This window comes from Vulpes lagopus, chromosome 18 (assembly GCF_018345385.1).
Source record: "Vulpes lagopus strain Blue_001 chromosome 18, ASM1834538v1, whole genome shotgun sequence".
Lineage (NCBI taxonomy): Eukaryota > Metazoa > Chordata > Mammalia > Carnivora > Canidae > Vulpes > Vulpes lagopus.
Genome location: NC_054841.1, coordinates 45,725,354 through 45,746,855, shown reverse-complemented (window position 1 = coordinate 45,746,855; position 21,502 = coordinate 45,725,354). Strand labels below are relative to the sequence as shown.

General features: G+C 37.3%; 1 protein-coding gene across 1 annotated transcript in view; it reads right to left on the bottom strand.

Annotated features, from left to right (window-relative positions):
• Positions 1 to 21,502, bottom strand: part of XRN2 (5'-3' exoribonuclease 2) — an 85,820-nt gene that overhangs the window by 8,177 nt on the left and 56,141 nt on the right. Inside the window, exons 25-28 of the mRNA XM_041732712.1 lie at positions 14,394 to 14,462; positions 14,166 to 14,297; positions 13,205 to 13,332; positions 27 to 90 (exon numbers count right to left, since the gene is read on the bottom strand). Of these exons, the coding sequence (XP_041588646.1) occupies positions 27 to 90; positions 13,205 to 13,332; positions 14,166 to 14,297; positions 14,394 to 14,462 (393 nt within the window). The remainder of the gene's footprint in view (positions 1 to 26; positions 91 to 13,204; positions 13,333 to 14,165; positions 14,298 to 14,393; positions 14,463 to 21,502) is intronic.

Genomic DNA, 21,502 nt, shown 5'->3' with positions numbered 1-21,502 from the left:
AGAAGTCATGTTTGCTTTAATATTACCTGTCAAACCTTTGCTGCTGGAAAAGGGGAGGAGGACCCCGCCAGGAATCCTGGGGCCTCATATCTGGAAAATAAAGAGGTTAACAGATTTTAAGAAGTAATCGTAACTATAAAAATCCTAGAAGAGGCATGGGCAGTAATTTGACATAGGAAATAACTTTTTTCTAGATAGTTCTCCCGAGGAAAGGGAAACAAAAGCAAAAATAAATTAGGACCACATCAAAATAGAAAGTTTCTGCAGAGTGAAGGAAACAATCAAAACTAAAAGAAAACCTACAGAATGGGACAAGATCTTTGCAAATGACTTACCTGATAAGAGGGTTAGTATCCAAAATACATAAAGAACTGATACAATTCAACACCAAAAACACTCCACAATCCAATTAAGAGGTAATCAGTATTCGACTTACCCATATATTTTTATAATTATAAATTTTTGGAAAAAAAAGTCTGAGACAGAATACAAACCAAGTAACTGGTTAGCATAATTACAGAAACTGCAAATGTAAAAAGACACAAAATCAAAAGGGTCAGTAAATTTATTATTATTTTTTCTTTGATAATGAAACATAGTTTTAGGAGTCTTAGTCATTAAACTTGCACATTTCTCTCACTGCCTATGTATGTGTGCGTAAGTATGTAAAGGTATCTATTTTTCACTTTTTTATAAACACGGTGCAGAAGAAAGGGATTTCAGGTTTTTTTCCATAAATACAAACAGAGTGAATAGTATCTTTAACAGAAATCCTGAGAATGTCCTCCTAAGCACAAAAACTGGAAGGAACCCTGGCTTACCTAGCTATATAACAAAATGGGGTGTACACATCTCTCCAACACATGCCACAAAGATGCAAATAAAGGGACCACCCACTTTTCTACTGTTTTCTGAGAGTCAGACCTCCTCCCCTAACACAAAGCTGAACTGGCAACATCTGACTCCAAGAAACAATTAAATGGCTGCTACTCCCGCACGTGAAATGAGTTGAAAGGAGCAGCCCCAAACACCGGTCAGGCGGGCGTTCAGCAGCTCAGCAGGTCGTGTTACCAACTGCCACTCCGCTAGTCTCCAGGCTTGCAGTCACCTTGGCCACCCTTCAGCAGGGTCCATGTGTGACCTAATTAAAACAGTTGGTTCCAGGAGTTGTCTAATGAGTTCACTGTGTGAGGACAGTAACCTCCTCCAGACTCCCGAGACCCAAGGACAACAAGGCTTACCATAATGTATTCAGGCTCACATTTTAATGGAAACACAAACTAGAAACATGCTTTTCAAAATTACTTTCTTAAAGGAAGAAGAAATGAAAGCTTATCTCTGGCTAGGAACCAAAAAAATGCAATCTGGGCTCACTTAAAATAAATAAATAAAAGGGGGGATGGGGAAGAAAAGTGGAATTGTGTTTATTTTTTTTAAAGATTACTTATTTATTCATAGAGACACAGAGAGAGAGAGAGAGAGAGAGAGAGAGAGAGAGAGGCAGGCAGAGGGAGAAGTAGGCACCATGCAGAGAGCCTGACTTGGGACTGGATCCAGGGTCTCCAGGATCACACCCTAGGCTGCAGGCGGCGCTAAACCGCTGTGCCACCAGGGCTGCCCTGGAATTGTGTTTAAAAGAAAACCCCACAAAGGAGAATATGGAACAAGCAGAGGATCCAGCTGTTCACATGATTCCAGTGTCAACAACTCACTACTGCTGTTCTGGGTTCCTCCCACCTTGACAAGGCTGACAAATGCCACCTAAAGACAGTTTTATAAAAAGACAATGACCCTTGGCCAGGGCAGGAGTGGGGGAACAACCATAGCCCACTGTCCCTCAGCCAGCATGAAGTGTCCAGCAGCCAAACCCACGATAGATGCTTCTCTGGGAAAACAGCAGGAAGCCTTCACCCCCATTACTTTCATGTAGAAATGCATTCTGAATGGAAAGGTGGCACCTATTCTTAAAAGCCAGACTAGTAGTAGTCAAACTGAGGAACACTGCTGAGGAGTTTTCATGGTGGTCATTAAATATTCCAAACCTGAATGGGAATGCACAAGGCTTATGACCACACAACCCACAGCAAACAGGCCCAGAATAGCTTCTTAATCCTTATTACGGACCTTGGAGGTCTGTAGGAAATCATGAGAGGTAAAACTAGAAATTCCTACAAAAACAGTAATCATCATCTGTGTGGTTTATTCCTAGGGAAAAACATGAGACACACTTGCCTCAACACATATGATTTTCAACATATCACCATTTATGAGAAAGCAATCTGCTGAAAATAAAATCAAGCTCCCGGCCACTTTTTCTGATCATTACTTTGTTAATTAAACTTGGAAGTCCACTGGTCTATTAAGATACTGTACACAAGTTAGTTCTGTGAGAACTGGTTAAAATGTTAGCAGAAGTGTATTTTATTTTAGTGTCTTACATACTCAAAATTAGCTAATATAACAAAAGTCAATGGATTTCGCTTGGAACCCTGTCTAGCTCTGTATTTCACATGTCCCAGAATCACTGTAGTCATCCTTTTTACCATGAAGACTCAATTACATGATTCTGGTTTCATGGTGGCTCTTTTTATATGATATTATCACAGAATTCAAACTCTTCATGGTACTTAGAGAAGCTTCCACACAGGTCCCTGATAAATTTAAAACTGAATGAAGTATTAGGCACCTGGATGGCTCATTTGGTTAAGTGGCTGCTTTCAGCTCAGGTCATAATCCCAGGGTCCTGGGATGGAGCCCTACATCGGGCTCCCTGCTCAGTGAGGAGTCTGCTTCTCCCTTTGCCACCCACACTTGCTCGTGCTCACTCTCAAATAAATAAAATCCTTAAAATCGAGCAAAGATTAATAACAAGGTACACTGACATCAAAAAAACCTTCAGAAATGCTCATCCTAATGGTTCATAAAACATAAAGACAGAAAAAAATCTTGTATATTTTCTCCTAGAAACAGTCAGTACAAATGGAGGAAAGTTATCATCATCAGGAATACATATTCGATAGAGTAAATACGCTACATGTTATATTAAGCACAACAATATTTCTAAGTGGAACTGGAATGTAGAGTTCTTTAAGTACAAATACTTTCTTTGGAGAGAAGGAATCCTTCTCAATAGTCTATATACCTGTAAGTGCCTAGATGAATGGCAAAGTTCCTTTTTCCATCATTTTTAGTATGCCATATACTTCCTATTCTATTTCACTTTTACTATTTCTCACTTCCAGAACAACTGCTTTCACATAAACTTAGCACATGCAAAAAACTATAGTTTTTTGTTAAAACTTAAGCAAATTTCCTATGACGTAAGAACTCTGTCATACAATTACTAAAGTATCTCCTGCTTTCAACCCATAAAAGAAAAATAAAAAAGATCAAATAAAACCTTCAAGGCTACTTTAAACAAATCTCTTCATGTGGCTCTGAGAAATATATATAACCCTTAAGTATTCATAAAGCAGAAATATTTCCTGGCTGATAAGTAATGAAGTAGAAGGTAAAACAAACTTATTATCATTCATTTGTATGGCTCTAACAGAAGATCCATTGAGAGGGAGAAAAAAAACTCCGAGGTAGTGAATTGCACTTCAGAAAGGTACCAGTGAGAGAGAAAAAAAATGACAGTTAATTTTTTCCTTTGGTCTTTAAAAACTTATCGGTTTTCTAAAGCTCTAAGGCCATATAAACCAAGGCTTCACCAACAGCTCTTCAAGTGACAATTTATCTAATCAGCATGGCAATCACAGGAAAGATTCCATGTTTACTGATTGCACTAATCAAAAATCACTTTTCCAATGTGGCTAATTGACAAGTTTACTAAATGAAATGAAGAGAAGTGACATATTGGGTTCTCTGGGTTGCAGAAATGAAATGCTTTATTCACACGGAGTACTCAAGGCTGCACTTGACTCCAACAAGTTATCAGTACCTGGACAAATATTCATCAGGCAAAAACTGACAAAGACAAATCAAAAACCAACAGTGAGAAACACCTACAGTAGACAGTTTGACCAAATAGCCCATCTTGAGTGTTATTTTGTACCACATGAAGAAAATAGCTATGAAGAAAATATCTATTTTTCTAAAACATTTTCTGATTTTTCTAAAACATTCAGAAAAATTAAATGGCTTAGATCTCAATTTCACTACAACTATTTCTGACCAAATTTCACAGTTCAAGATTCTATAAAAAAGAAAGCTGATCTTTTAACATTTATTTAATGCTTTCCTACTGTGCTAGGCACCATTTCCAGGGCTTAATAACTTAAACTCCTTTATTATGGATATTCTGTGAGCCCTATGAAATTGGAAAGCTGACAAAAACCTGCCTGAGGTTACAGGGCACTTAAGCAGCAGAGTGAAATCCAGGAGCTATGTTCTCTTAACTACTCTATGCTATACTACTCCAAGGTTTACATGACCTTGTGAACTGTTGTAGTAGTAGCTGTTGGTGGAGGTGACTCTCCAGGTTATTTCCAGATGATCAGAAGAGAACCCTACCGTAACCAGGAGGCTCAGAAGCTTAAGGTTTCAAGAAGGCAGGATTGGGGATTTAAAAACTACTTTCAATATTCCAAAAGTATAGAATTAACATTATTCCATGCATCTAATATACACAGGAAGGAAAAACAAATGTACTTATTATTAACACATGCATTTTGGTTACCATCTTGACACACACAGATTCATGAGGAGAAAATAAAAAAATCTTGGTTAAAACATCTGAAATCAGTGTTTTTGTCTGTTTGTTCATTTGTTTTAAAGTAATCTGTATATCCAATGGGGGGCTTGAATTCACAATCCCGAGATGAAGAGCTGCATGCTTCCCCGACTGAGCCAGCCAGGTGCCCCCAAATCACCGTTCTTTTTATCTTATTTATTTTTTAAAAGCTTTTATTTATTCATGAAAGACACAGAGAGGCAGAGACATAGGCAGAGGGAAAAGCAGCTCCCCTCCGGGAGCCTGATGCAGCACTCAATCCCAGGACCCCAGGATCCCGACCTGAGCCAAAGGAAGACACTCAACCACTGAGTCACCCAGGTGCCCCTAACTGTTCTTTTTAAAAAGATGGGATGCCTGGGTAGCTCAGGTCATGATCTCAGCTCCTGGGATCGAGCCCCTCATAGGGCTCTCTGCTCAGCAGGGAGTCTACTTCTCCCTCTAACTATTCCTCTATGTGTGCTCTCTCTCTCAAATAAATGTATAAAATCTTTTTTTTTTTAAAGACTTTATTTATTCATTCATGAGACACACACACATAGAGAGGCAGAGACACAGGCTGAGGGAGAAGCAGGCCCCATGCAGGGAGCCCGACATGGGACTCGATCCCAGGTCCCCAGGATCAGGCCCTGGGCTGAAGGTGGCAATAACCCGCTGAGCCACCCGGGCTGCTCCAAATGTATAAAATCTTAAAAACAAACAAACAAACAAACAAACAAACAAACAAAAAACCTACCCTAAAAGATTTAGTATTCAAAAGAAAACATAAAGGATCAAATAAAAATTAGGATAGAGAGAGAAAGAGATGGACAGCTGAATAAACTGGTTGACAGGTCAGCAGCAATTAGTTCTGTCTGCATAAATATGAAATCTAGAGGTTATAACAGACCATGAAATAAATATGCTAGAAAAGTGATAATGGTAAATTAAAGAAAACAAAAACAAATCATATGATGAACTATGTATAAAGACTACTGAAGCAAACATCACAGAATATGGGATTTCCTTTCCTGATAGTAGGCAGCATTTGTCTGGGCTTAACATATCCTACAGTGATCATTCTAGATTAGACCAATTATTTATTCAACACACCTAGAAAGGTATCCCAGAATAACTTGACTTCCTTTGAGGAAATGACATGGCTGCCTTTGAGGAAGTCTACCTTGACAACCCCAAGCTTTTCTAGGTTCTCTTATAGCCAAGGGCAAGTAAAAGTGATTAACTTATCCAAATCCTTCTTGAACTTTTACAGTTCTGGCTTGTGCTCAGAGGATTACCAATTTTCACTCTCTAACCCTCTCTTCTCTGTTGAGCAAGAATCAGACCCATATTAATAACTGCCGGCAGATGACTGCAAGGTCTTCAGGCACAACATCAGTCTCAGCATATTCTTCCAGATTCCTTTGCCATTCTGGGTTTCCAAATTCTCATTAGTCACCCAGTTGTCCACAGTGCACACCTGAGCCTCATCTTCTCTCCTTCACATAACATATTCAATTATCCAGTCCTTCAGATGCCCCTTTCCAATCTTCTCCACTTTGAATCCCTTTGCCACAGATCAGTTCAGACCTTTATTATCCCTAATGAGAACCACCACTGAGTCTTCTTTAACCAATAGAGTTGTGGTTTTAGAAAGGAGATGTAACTGTGCACTTTTCTATTTAGAAAGTTTTATTAATTTTTAAAAAAGATTTTATTAGTAAGAGACACACAGAGAGACACAGGCAGAGGGAGAAGCAGGCTCCATGCAGGGAGCCTGATGTGGGACTCAATCCCAAGCCCCCAGGATCACACCCCGGGCTGAAGACGGCGGCACTAAACCGCTGAGCCACCCAGGCTGCCCAGAACAGGGAATTTATTAAGGAAAAACAGGTTAGTAAAAAATATGATTGAAGCAGCAGTTTTAAAAATTATACCTTAAAACAAAGATATGTTATTCACTCTTATCAAATTAGCAAGAACTTCTAAAAAATGATAATAGTGGGTATTGGTCGGAGTTGAGATTTAGAAATTCTCATCTGCTATCAGAAGTGTAAATTCCTGTATTTTATATGGTGATATTCACCAAAAGTATACAATGTGTAGGAATTTAGCCTCAGTTAAATTAAGAAAGAAATCTATTTTAAAGGATTAAGAAAAGCATATATGCTTAAAAAATTAAGCAATATACTTCTAAAACAAAATGGAATTCAAAAATATTACAAAGTGAATGATAATATATGATGTAAAATGAAATATAAATAAAACTAAAATGATCGGAGAGAAATTGTTAGCACTCAAGTGCATATATTAGGTAAGACTTAAAATAAATTACCTAAGTCTCCACCTCAAAAAAATTATAAAAAGGATGGCAATTTAATCCCAAAGAAACTAGAAGAGAATAATGAAGACAAAAGGAGAAATCAAAAACCAAAAAATGTAAGGTGACAAAACAAACAATAAAGCTGTTAGTTCAGTGAAAAAAAGGAAAAAAAAAAAAAAAAAACCCAAACACCTCAAGTAATAAAGTTAACGGATGCCTAGCTGGCTCAGTCAGTATAGCTTGATTCTTGATCTTGGGGCTTTGAGCCCTCTAAATTAGGGGTAGAGATTACTTTTAAAAAATATGTATTAAAAAATGGTAATAAAATAAAATTAAATGGGCCCTGGCTACAATAATTGAGAAAAAGCAGCAATACTGTATACATTACCAATACAACAAATTAGTTTTTAAAGTTTTACAGTTATTAAAAAGACACTAAGAATATATCACAATATTAAGAGAATTCTGGCAATGAATTTGAAATTTTCGAATAAATGGACAAATTCCTACAAAAATAAGGGGAAATTACCAAAGCCAACACAAGAAGTAACAAAAACACCAGAATAACCTATATCTACTTAATTTGAATCTATAATTTAAAATCTTCTCATGAAGAAACTGCAAGGCCCATATGGCTATATGGCTTTACCACTGAATTCTATGGGATTAAGACATGACAATGATCTTATTGTAACCCCTAGGAACAAAAGAAATGTAGGAAAAAAAAAAAAAAAGCCCATAACTTTCTAACTTTCTACTAAAGAAATGTAGGAAGAAAAAAAAAAAAAAAAGCCCATAACTTTCTAACTTTCCAGAATGTACAAAAGTTATAAGCTAATCTCTCATAGTATACAGATGAAAAATACTCCACAATATACTGACACACAGAAAGTAGTTACATATAAAAAGGAATGCTATTATCACATTGAATGAGGCTTATTCCAGTAATGCCAGGTTGGTTTAACCACATAACAGTAGGAAAGAAAAACAAAACATTACCACCATCTAAAGAGAGGAAAAGCATTTGATAAAATTCAATACCCACTAGAAACAAGAAACAGAAGGAAAGTTCCTCAGTACTTCTTATCTAAAAGAAAAAAAATAAAAAACTACATTTCCCCCTTAAGACTAGAAATGAAACAAGGATGTCCACCATCACCCTTTCTATCCAATTATACTAGAGGTCCTGATCAGTGCAATAAAGCAAAAAATTTTTTTTTTAATTTTTAAAAAAAAGACGAAAGGCATTAGGCTTAGAAAGTCAATAAACAAAACTGTCACCATTTGCAGAGGACATGATTCTGTAGGCAAAAAATCCAGAAGAACACACAAAGTTGCAGAATAAATGAATTTAGTAAGGTTGTTAGATAAAAACCAATATGTGAAAATCTATTTCTAATACAAGCAACAAGAAAATGACATTTAAAAGATTACTTAAAAACATCAACACCTATCAAATATCAATGAATATAAAAAAAAAAAAAAATCAATGAATATTTTTTACCTCAATTTTTTATTGTGATGGTTTCAAAACTTACAGAAAAGCTCTAAAAGAAGCATAAAGAATTCCCACATGCTCTTCACCCAGTCCCCAAATGTGGGCATAAACCTCTGTTCCTTACATGCCAATTAAAGTGAAAATATAAACCATCAAGAAGAAAAAGGAAAGGAAAAAGGTAATTTCAATAATAATAATAATAATAATCATCATCATCATCATCTCATAGCCAAAATATAAAAGAACCCCTAATAAAGCAAAAGAAGAAAGACAACCCAGCAGGAAAATGGACACAACGTTTCAGGCACATCACAAAAAAATGTTCAAGGGCCAATAAACATCAAAAAACCTCAATTAAAGCATCAAGAAGATGCTAATTAAATGTCACTGGGAGCCGCTACTCATCCAGCAGAATGGCTAAAAGTGAAAAGACTGACAATACCAAGGGTTGGTGACAATGTGGAGCAACTGGACCTTCCCTGCACTGCTAAAGGCATGTATATTGGTATAAACTGAATGTAATTTGAGAAACACGTCTGGCACTTCTATTCATGAAAAATGAACATGCACATGACCCTAGCCTTGCAATTCTACTACTGGTACATACCCATCAGAGATGTTTACTTATGTGCACCGAAAGACACATGAATTTCACTGCTGTACTACTCAGAAGCCCCAAACTGGGAACCAATCCAAATAGTACCCCAGAGAGAGAAATGATGACAGTCACCGATGAAGCAGAAGTGTGCGAATAAACAAACTACTGCTTCAGCAATGTATGGATAAATCTCAGAAACAGAATATCAAACAAAAGAGGGCAAATTTTCAAAAGGGTCAACTGTGTAAGAATCCATTAAACAAACATATGAAACAAATCCACGACACTGAAGTCAGGAAAGTAATTACCTTTAATGGGTTGGAATGGCACTTGGGAAAGGACATAATGGGGGCGGGGGGGATTCTGGGAACTTGTTACTTTCTACTTCCTAATCAGAGTAGTGGTTACATGTGTGTGTTCATTTCATAAAAATTAATCGAATTGTATACTCATGACTCAAAATTTACTGTATATTACTTTTTAATAAAAAGTATATGTAAAAACACATGTATAATAATCTAATTTTCAAAAATTACATACAAGAATATAAAGAAAGAGACTACTGCTTTGTTGCAGGACATTGGGATTACACATATTTAGGCTTTATTATCTGCCACAATTTATTTAATTAACATGTATTACGGTTAAAATCCATTTAAAATGTCACTAAAAATATGGAGGAAAAAGTCAGTCTTCCCACCCTCGTAATCAGTTTCCACTTATGCTCTCAGAATTTGTACCAGTTATTCTAGGCTCAAAACCAAGTAACTTTTTGTGATGTACTTCAAACTCATTTTTTTCTCAGCCCCAAATTCCCCTCTGTAGGCTCAATTTAAACAGCACATTTTTGCTGATTTTTTTCCCCATTAACTTTTCATTTCTACCATCCCCATCCCCTTTGAAAATATGTTAAATATAGTGTCCTAGCAAGAGTCCTCAGGTGGCTCAATGTTTTTACCCATCACCATGCAGAGGGCCATTTATTTCTTGCTCTATGTCAATCCCTACTTTACAAAACATATTTCCTATTATTTATTTTTTTTATTTCATTTATTTACTTAGAGAGAGAGAGAGAGAGAGAGAGAGAACGCGCACATACACACACCAGGAGGTACAGTAGGCAGAAGGAGAAGCAGGCTCCCTGCCGAGCAAGGAGCCTGATATGGGGATCCATCCCAGGACCCCAGGATCACGACCTGAACGGAAGGTAGACGCTCAACAACTGAGCCACCTAGGTGCCCTAATTTCCTGTTTTTTTTTTTTTCCTGTTTTTTTTTTTAATGACATAATTAAAATAGAGACTCTACCTGGAAAAGATTCTAATTAAAGTTCCTCGTAAGAGTTGTAACAATGGCAAATGAGTATTCAAGATAATAAAAAAGGAGAGGTGACACCACAATTTGAAATAAAATGCACAGATGCTGATACAGAGTTGACTATTATAATGAAGACAAACTAAGAATTATAAAATTGCAGGCCTGGAAAGATAGGAAATTTTTTTACCACTGGCATGACCTTGATAAATAAAAGAACTTCCTGACTTCCTTCTTACTTAGTGCTGGAAATGGATCCTACAGGATGGAAAGGGCCTGAGAATGAAGCACTCAGATTTATATGAATGCCACACCGAGTGATTTTCTGTGACAGCAGTCCATGGTTTTTACAGATCGTCACATGGGTCTATGATTTCCCACAAGATCTAAGCAACATTTCCCAAAGTGTGGTATGCATACCATGGGAGTACATAAGATCGGTTTCTGGGGACTGTGACCAAGCCTTTTATCTTCAGTTATGTATTTACATATATTTGAAAAAATACAATAAGCACATCAAACTCATGTCATATACTTTTGATATAATTTTATATTTAAAATAAATCAATTTAAGTGGGGGGAAAAAGGATGATTTTTTTTTTTTTTTAAGATTTTACTTATTTATTCATGAGAGACACACAGAGAGAAAGAGGCAGAGACATAGGCAGAGGGAGAAGCAGGCTCCATGCAGGGTGCCCGTTATGGGACTCGACCCCAGGTCTCCAGGATCACTCCCTGGGCTGAAGGCAGCACTAAACTGCTGAGCCACCTGGGCTGCCCGGGCCAGGGGGGGGGGGGGGGGGGGGGGGGGGGGGGGGGGTGCGCGTTAAAATGTTTTAAGTAAAGTAGCTATCTGGGGTGATAAACCCAGTGATTAGACCTTAAGAAACATGAAATGGAAGGAAGCTACATAATGGAGAACACATGTTTTCACCCTTACTACTCAAACCTCTTTCCAAATTTCTCAAACTTTAGGCAATCCAACAATCTCTTAAATGCCTCATAACCATCATCTTGAGAAATACTAGCTAAGGGATGCTTGGGTGGCTCAGCGGTTGAATGTCTGCCCAGGGTGTGATTCCAGGTCTGGGGATGAGTCCCACATAGGGCTCCCTGTGGGGAGCCTGCTTCTCCCTCTGCCTGTCTCTGCCTCTCGCTGTGCCTACCGTGAATAAATAAATAAAATCTTTAAAAAAGAAAAAAAAGAAAAGAAAAGAAAAGAAAAGAAAAGAAAAGAAAAGAAAAGAAAAGAAAAGAAAAGAAAGAAATACTAGCTAAGCTAACCCACAGAGGTTAAACGTGGCTCTAGCATTCTGCATCTCAATTTTTTTTCCCTATTTGGAAGCTGTGATACCATTATGGATAGAACTACATGGTAAAAAGCCCATAAAAAAGGAACTGCTAAGGAATGTACCAATAAACAGCTTTATAAATAAGCTATGAATATGCTTTTACATATACTAGTAAAATGTTAGGGCACAGAGAGTGCTTTCAAAGTGATTAGACTCTTCTGTTGCATGTGGCATGGCTTGATATGATATATATTATGATACATATGGAAATACTCAGAAATGTTATTTTCTAAATCTTGGGGGCAGGGGAAGAGCAGTTAAGTAAACTACTGTACCAAGCAGATCCTCATAAGGTCCATTCTGTACCCCTTCTGTGTTTCACTAAACAAGATAAAATAGCTGAACTCCATAGTTTTCATGGAGTCTTAGCAATGTTCCACTCAATGTCATTAAGCCACACAGCAAAGCCACAGAGAGAGACAGAGACAGAGACATGGAGAGAGTACACTGAAAACAGAGGGCTCTGAGAGAGAACGAGACCTTCAGAACCCATTTCTTCCTGGGTATTATACCAGGAAAATCTGGGTGGGCTTCAGGTTAAAAAATGGGTTTGTCCCCTTTTATGAAGATAGTGCCGAAGGTGAAGAAAGAAGCTCCTGCCCCTCCCAAAGCCAAAGCCAAAGCAGGCTTTGAAAGCTAAGAAAGCAGTGATGAAAGGCATGCAGTCCCCCCAAAAAAGAAGATCCCTACATCACCTACATTCTGAAAACCCAAGATGCCGCATCTCCAAAGGCAACCCAAATATCCTCGAAAGACTGCCCCAGGAGAAACAAGCTTGATCACTATGCCATCATCAAGTTCTCCCTGACTACTGAGTCAGCAATGAAGAAAACAGAAGACAACACACTTGTGTTCATTGTGGATGTCAAGGCCAATAAGCACCAGATCAAACAGGCTGTGAAGCAGCTCTATGACACTGATGTGGTCAAGGTCAACATCTTGATCAGATTGGGATCATCTAAACTGAGTCCAGCTGGCTATAAATCTAATATAAATTTTTTCACCATAAAAAAAAATGGGTTTGTAACTTAATTAGTATGAATACAGTAGTAGGTGCATAGCATAAATACCTCCCAACAATCTTCACATTAATCTGGTATTTCTCTGACAACTTCAACCTTGGTTTAAAAAGAATTCTCAGAGTGGCCTCTTCTGTTTTGTTAATTTAATTTACATGAAATATTTCAAACAATTAGAAACTTAGTAAAATAACCCTTAGATTTAACAAATGTTTAGCATCTTGCCATAGTCGCATCTCCCCTGCCATGCTGTCATGGTTTGGTGGGGTAGTAATAGACAACCAGGAATGGAGAAGTAAAGGCTTATAGTTCTTCTAAATTATTATGTTTTTAAGTCCATTTAATATTTAATTCAGCATGTTAAATAATCAACTTGTAATAACTTACTTGACATAAGTTTTGGAATCTGGGCTTGTCCTCTCAACAGCGGCCTGTATAAGTTTCCTTGATAAGTTGCAGGTGGTGGTGCAGCATTGCCATAAACGCCAGCCCCTGAGCCTCTTGGCATAACATGGCTGTAAAAGGACCCCACCAACCAGAAAAAAATTTATAGATAAATCCATCACATCCAAACTGATATAAATTAATGCTAGTTGTCTCTTTACTACTAAATATGATTAAGATAATAACTTACAAGATTTATAATTAACAAAGTTCAAAACAGTACCAATGGTAATGGTGATAGCATGTTAGTTTGTCATACCAAAATTCTTAACTGATAATTTAAGTATTAATTACTTCATATAAAGAGTGAGCCTACCTTTTTTTTGTGTGTGTGTGTATTTCAAGTTTTGCCCTCAAGGACCCATGCTGTGGCTACCACTATACATACTGCTCTATATCTTGCATTACTCTATATTTTTCATAGTCTTCATAATTATAGTATGTATCCCTATAGAGTACTTTACCATGGTGACATCTCATATTTTACTAAACCATTCTTATTTAATTTGACTATTACTAATATAATGCACTCTAGATTTGGGCATGTAACTTTATGCTTCTCTAAAATTATTTTTTCAAGATAAATTCCAAGAAGTAGGAATTTGGATCAGAGTTACCTGCATGTACTGATCATATATTATATATATGTTTTATTCCTTTGAAATATCTGTCAGTAAGATAGGAAAACCTTTTAGGAGAAAATAATAGAATTCTTAAGCAACACACAAACCAAAGAAACAGAAGTGAATTTTTTAAATGAAGAGCGTAAGAGTATCAAAGTCATTAAAATATTTGCCAAAGAATTGCATTTAGTGGTCTAAGTATTTGTAGCATAAATACTGACAATGCTGATGAATGATTCAGAAAAAGCAAAATATACAAAAGATAGCAACCTACCACTCACCCTAAAGTCCTGAATGCAGCCTGATCCAAGTGGACAGGCCGCCGATCCCGATTAAAGCCAAGTTGGGGCTTCCACTGCCGTCCATTGCTGGACTTTTCCCAGTCACTAGGTTTCAGTACTGGTGTTGGTTTTCTGACCATTTGAAAATACAATTAGTGTATTGGGATATGCATTGTTCATACAAAATAAAACTAGATAGTTCATATTTTATAGCTGCATTATTGTTACCTTGCTCCTGGAAGCATTACAGCTTTAAAAATGTAGTCTTCAGCAAACTGTGGGTCCTTAAAATTAATACTAGAAGAGAGCAACATATAATTTTATGACTTTATTATATGACCATGGCTTAACTATTATGTAAACTGAGGTACTTTTCATATTTAAAAAGAGTAACCAAAATTCAGAAGTCTTCTCCAGAAATTATTTTAATCAATAGTTTTGCCAAATGACAAATCTTTTTTGTCAAACAGCTGCTAATCCGTAGTACACAGCCTTCATGTAACTTTCTCTGTGGGAAAAGTCATGCTCTAGCTAACTGCGGGTGATTAGAGAGAAGGAACTGCCTCAAATCTTGAGAAATTACAACAGAATACTGGTGACAGGTGGAAGGGGTTTATAATAACAAAAAAAAAAGAAGAAGAAAAAAAACACCTTTCATTTTATTTAGTGCAGGGCAAAGACTTACCCTAAGCATCTTAGGAAAAATTAGTTCTTGTTTCAAGAAAGAAAAGATGAAAACACCACTAGAAACAAAATCACAAAGTATACACAAATAATCCAGGAGAAAAAACATAAATTTCCCAGTTGGAACCCTGTACTATACTCTCTTAATGTTTCTCTTTTATCAGGAGCAGTCACAATTTGAAAACTACACAGAGGCTTATTTTATAAGTCTTTACACTTAGACTATATTAGCTGGGTCAAGCTTCCTTTCTGGTGGGATTTGTGTGTCCCGAAGGCTGGTAAGTATGTAAGTTTTCCTTTCAACCTAGCAATGTCTCTTCTAGAACTTCACATCTATTAACTAGGTTATACCTAAGGATGCTCACAACAGTTGTATTTTTGCTGAAAAAAACTTAAGTGTATGAATAATAGTAGACTGGTTAAAGAAACTATGGTTTCCCTAAAAATGGAATCCTCAAGTGACATTTCAAAAAAATTTAGTAACCGAATACCTACTGACATGGGGAAAATACATATATACAACAAACTAGACATACATTCATCAAAAAGTTATCAGTGATACTGTTTCACTTCCTTTCCTTCTTTGTGCTTTTTAAATATTTTCTAAAATTCCTCCATGATTACAGTTGAAAACGGTTTCATATAAAATATATTTGACATTTTAGATAGCTCTTTTCTCTTCAAAAACTGTCACTTTAAATTATTAGGGCTTATTTTCATTGTGCTGGGATTTAACTGTATATTTTAAGTACATAAAAATAACTTCATTTATAATAAAAATGCTGAGCTCAAGAGCAGCTGAACAATACTTCATTTACTGAATTTATTCCTCTTACAACTCACTCTTCACTGGCAACCATCTTTATCTCAAATGTTCTCTGCTGGGCAAAGTGGCTAGGGCAGTGTTACAGGTTTAAGAGGGTGACAGAGAAAATGGTAGTTAAGTATAGGGGATTGTTTGGGCCTTCCAGATACATAGTAAGGAGAAAAATCAGTAATAAAGCAAGACTTGCAACTTAGAACCTCTCAAAGCAGTTATTTTTTTGTCAGCAGGGCTTTTCAGCAGTTAATCAAACTTTAAGAGTTCTCACAGCATACATGGTCTCAGGGTGGGCAATGGGGTACAAATGCTGGCCAGGCATCAAGTCTGCCTCCCCTTCTGATAAAGGAAATAGGAAATACTTAATAACATTTTCATAAGTAGAAGAGGCAACAACAGACGCAGAAAGATGCTGAGTCAGTATGTGTGTGCACGTGCCTTCCACACAAGTCTTTGTGAGTGTAGGATAAAAGCATGTGTGTATGGGGGAGAGGGAAGAGGGTTCTCTCACCTGGGACCAAGGAAAACATCATCCAAGAGGCCATGATATGAAGTGGGACAGGACTGGTTATAGAATGGGAGAGGAAATAAATGTAACCAAGACATAGAAAGGGGTTCCAGGACCAAGAAATAGCTCAGTTTAATTGGAGCAGCCTTCTCCATATAGAAGTAAGCCATATACAAATGATCTGAGTGATTGCATCCTCAAATTCTCCCAAGAAGATCTATAATTAGTTCCATTCTTAAGGACACAAGAGCCAAACTCATGACCCCCAGGATCAAGATCTGAGCTGAGATCAAGAGTTCGTTGCTCAATCAAGTCACCCAGGTACCTCAAGTTCTCAAGCCTTAACTCCCAAGTGGGACCTTAGTTAAGAAGAGCTAGACTGGAGCGAGCAAGTCCGTGAACAGAAGCAGGCAGTAAGACAGGCTGGTTGCACTAGGTTAATGTTGTAGAGGTCCTGTTCTGACCACAACGTGAAGTTAGTTCAGGTAGTCAGTCAGTGAGGGAGTAAACTCCATCAAGGAAGCAATTCAAAAAGAACCTTCTGGCAGCAGTGTGTAAGAGAGCAGAGGGAGAGAACCAAAAGAAGATCATCAACACAGTCTAGGCAAGAGCCTTCTTTTTTTTTTTAAAGATTTTATTTATTTATTCATGAGAGATGCAGAGATAGAGGCAGAGACATAAGCAATGGATGGAGAAGCAAGCTCCATGCAGGGTGCCCAATGTGAGACTCAATCCTGGGACTCTGGGACCATGCCCTGAGCCGAAGGCAGACGCTCAACCACTGGAGCCACCCAGGTATCCCAAGAGCCTTCAATACATGCTGGAGGTGGGAATGCTGGGCAGGCAAAAGAAATGGCAGGGCTAGAACTGGAATGAAGATCATATTCAGGTGAGGGCTTGGGATGAAGAAGTCATGTACAGAAAGACAGAAACTAAATGAAGGAAGTGGCCAAGCTAACAACTTCCCAGGCAAAAGAGCTTCACAGGGATAATCTCTCCTGAAGGACAATGGTTATAGTAAGAGATTTAATAAGACAGCTGAACCAGTGTTTGAGAAAACAAACCCATGTATTTATGAAATATGTGCAGTTTACTGTATGTCAATTGTTCTTTTATAATACTACTCTAAAAATTCCATCATTCAAGGCACCTGGGTGGTTTAGTGGTTGAGCATCTGCCTTTGTCTCAGGTCGTTATCCCGGAGTCATGGGACTGAGTCCCACATCGGGCTCCCCATAGGGAGCCTGCTTCTCCCTCTGCCTGCGTTCTCTGCCTCTGTGTGTCTGTCATGAATAAATAAATAAAATCTTTAAAAAAAATTCCATCATTCATGCTCATATTCTAAAAGGAAAAAATTTCCAAGATAATAGGAAAAAAAATCTCCAAAATCTTCCCTATTTACCCTCCAAATCAAACTTAACAGAATGATCTATATACTTCACTAGGAGATGGAAAAAAGAGCATCTAAAAATAAGTTTGGAGATGACTACTGAAGGGATAAACAATACTATTTTTTTTTTTTTTTTATTAACAATACTATTTTTGATCTCAAAGATTAAAGCATTCTTTTCCCTTGGATCTTTAAGAACAATTTGAAGACTTATTCTCTTCTAAAATGAGTTAAGCTTTCACTGATTTTTTTTTTAAAGTAATTTGTTCCCACAAATATATACGAACTCTTTTATTTTTAGAAATTAAAGAACAAGGGACACCTGGGTGGCTCAGTGGTTGAGTGTCTGCCTTCAGCTCAGGGAGTGATCCCGGGGTCTGGGACTGAGTCCCTCATCGGGCTCCTCACGGGGAGCCTGCTTCTCCCTCTGCCTGTGTCTCTGCGTCTCTCATGAATAAACAAATAAAATCTTAAAAAAAAAAGAAAGAAAGAAAGAAAGAAATTAAAGAACAAAAGAAGCTAAAGCACAACTCAACTGTACTTTTCCATTGTGAAACACCAGCCACAACCTAAACAAACTTCTCCAAAAACTGAAACACATAAACCAGAGGGGAACCTATTAGTCAAAGTACCAAAGTAAAACTTTACTGAGATCCAAGCTTTTAAAGTTCCCTCATTTTTTCGTTTATGTAAGTAATTAAAATTCTTATAGACAGAGGAACTAAAATAACAGAAATGATGTTATTATAATAAAATACATAAATAAAAATAATAGAAATAATAAAGAAGAAAAATGGATTACTCTTTGACAAATTTCCATCAAAAGAGTTTAACTGTAGAGAGTGGCAGGGGGAGGGAAAGTGGTACCATGAAGACAGAAGCACCTTCAAGGAGGAAATGAGCTAAAGAACAGCTTATACATTCAACTGGTGGCCCCATGGGGTGGGGTGGGGTGGGGTGGGGTGGTGTGTGTGTGTGTGTGTGTGTGTGTGAGAGAGAGAGAGAGAGAGAGAGAGAGAACTGTGTTTAGATGTATACTGCTTTATCTAGCTTCACCGAACTCTATAAACACAAGTATTTTTCACCACTTCTTCCAGGTGGCACAGGGCTGACTCACCCAGCACAAGCTTCTATCCACCACACCAGCCCACCCAGGAGTGGCATAATAGATCCTTCCCTTGGTAGGGAACCTCTCCATGATTTTAATCACCTAATTGTCATCACAAACACATCAAGGACAAAATATAAAAACTGTAAACCTAAGCATGGTTGAAAATATAACAAAACTGAGCAGTGCTTTTATCTGTATCACAAGTAGCACTTTAGACACCATTAGTAAGAAGAAAATACTACAGCAAAGTCTCAACCGAAAAGGAATGGAATGTACAACACCCCTTTCCAACTCAATTCACTTTAAGAATTATCCTTAGAAACACTATTTTGAGTACTAATACTATTTAAGAGTGTTAGTACACTTCACAAAGACAGCAGAAAACTCCAAATACCAAGTTACATATTTTTACCCTACCTTTTCCTGATATATTCCATAATTAATGCTAAATCGGCATACCAATGCAAACTGTCCTTGTAGGAAAAACTTCATGATTCATATAACCTGACATTTTAAAGCACTTAAAGAGTTTATAGGACTTAAGATGTCTTTGCTGACATTCTATCAGAAGAGGTTAACCAGACAGTGGATATTAAGCCCTCCCAAGAGCTTTCACCATCAAGTCTGTGACTGTTCATATTACACTTCCTCTAGGCTTCTGATTTCAGGTTATCTGCTTGGCAACCACAAATCTTACAAACACTGCAATAATGGTTACATTAAAAATTCACATTTAAAAAAAAAAAAAAAAAAACCTCCTTACAGGGATAAAACATTCTACCCCTTGCCTGATTCATCCAAAGGTGAATATAAATAGAAAGTCTAACAAACACTTCTCTGAAGGAGTAAGGTCTCCTGGAAGACTTTGGCAAACACTGGGCTTAGACACTATGAACACCTGGGCTTTTACACAGGTTTAGAATTGTGCCAGGTGCTATGAGGGGGGAAAAAAACTTAACAATGCTACTGATGAAAATAACATATAAGAGTACATAAATTCTAGATTATCTTTCTAAAGAGAAAAAAAGCTATGAAAGATAGTCTACACAGGAAAGAGCATTTGAAACAATGGAAGGAAGGTAGAGAGGTCAATAGGATACTGATGAGAAAAGCTGGGTTGAATGAGGAGGTAGGTGTCCTTGAGGATCTGTGGGGATTCAGGCACAGAGCTATGGCTCTGTCAAACCATGACAGAAAAAGCAAGGAAGTGTAATTATAATTCCACTGACACTCTAGAGCAAAAATTTCTGAGAAATGGTAGTGTTTAACAAAGATAAGCCCCATAGCATATGCCAGTAGACTGGTGGGAAGATGAAATCAAATAAATTACCTGGGAGATCATTACAATAATTCAGGAGAAGAAACTACAAAATGAAGAAAAAGAAAAAGAAACTACTAATAGGTACACTGGGAAGAGCCGGACACAAAAAACAATTGGGAAAAAGAAAATCCAGAAGAGTCGTGTAGATCTAGGGATTAATGCAGAATGAGAAGCCAAAGTATATAATATGAAAGCAGAATGTAAGTTTGAGCAACTGGGAAAACAGGAGGGTAGGGGAGATGAACAAGAACTGGTAAGAGCCACTGGACAGAGAAGTCTGGAACACTGAGTCCAAGGTAAAACAAAAGAGTGTGGGGGTCTACTCCTCTAGATGAATAGAAAATTGTGCCACTGCAGTGGGAAGACATCTCTTTAATTTTAAAATCATATGGGGTTTTATATATTTAAAGCCTTAAAAAAATATCTATTTATCTATCTATCTATCTATCTATCTATCTATCTATCTATCTATCTATCTATCTCACAAACAGGGGGAAGGGCAGAGGGGGAGAAAGAAGCAGACTCCCTGCTGAACAGGGAGCCTGACACAGGGCTTGATCCCAGGATCCTAAGATCATGACCTAAGCTGAAGGCAGACACTTAACCAACTGAGCCATCCAGGTGCTCCTATATTTTAAAGTCAGCAAAAAGTCAGTCTACTGATATTTCTAAGCAAATTACAATAGTGAAGAGCAGGATGAGGAAAATTAAGGAAGATAGTTCTGTTCTATTCAAAATTAAGTTACTAATATGTTGACTTATGGAATCAGAATTAAAAAAAAAGATCCCCTGGGTCACAGCTGAGCAAACTTCGCTAAGAGTCCTTCTAGGAACTTAAACACTTCAATAACCTCTATCATATGCTTTTTTTAACACTACAGGTTAAAGATTTATGTGATGGGAAAAACCCACCTAAACCCAAGCTGAAGAAACAACTTCTCAAATATGGGATGGAATACCAGATGCATCCAAACAGACAAGGGAAAAAATGCCAGTAGTCAAAATAGTAGTAACAAGCAATTGGCACCAGGGCCTGCATTCTCAAATTTTCATTTATAAAACAAACACAACACTGGGATGAACAATAAGCCCCCAAACAAACATAAACACACAAAAATTGCACTAAACTGGATCAACCTGATAAAGTTGATCCCTCAGAAGAAAATTAGCTCATAAGGTAAAAGTTAAAATGGTCTTTCACAAATCTCTAAAGAATTAAGGCAAATCAATTTTATTGTGAGGTTATTTTCAACACATACTGACTATGTACCTAGATCTGGGATTTGTCTTGTAAACTTAATAATTTTATGAACACAGTGGATATCAAATCATACCAAAGGCCTCTTCAGGATCAGAAGCAGCCAACTAACAGTAACACCACCATACAAACAGAAAGAAGCTAGAGAATTTGTCAATTTTGTAATTCCTCCCTTGGATAAGATTCTCTATCCTAATCAGGAAGTTAAGTAGAATTAACTACTTCTAGAGGGCTGGGCAGAAAGG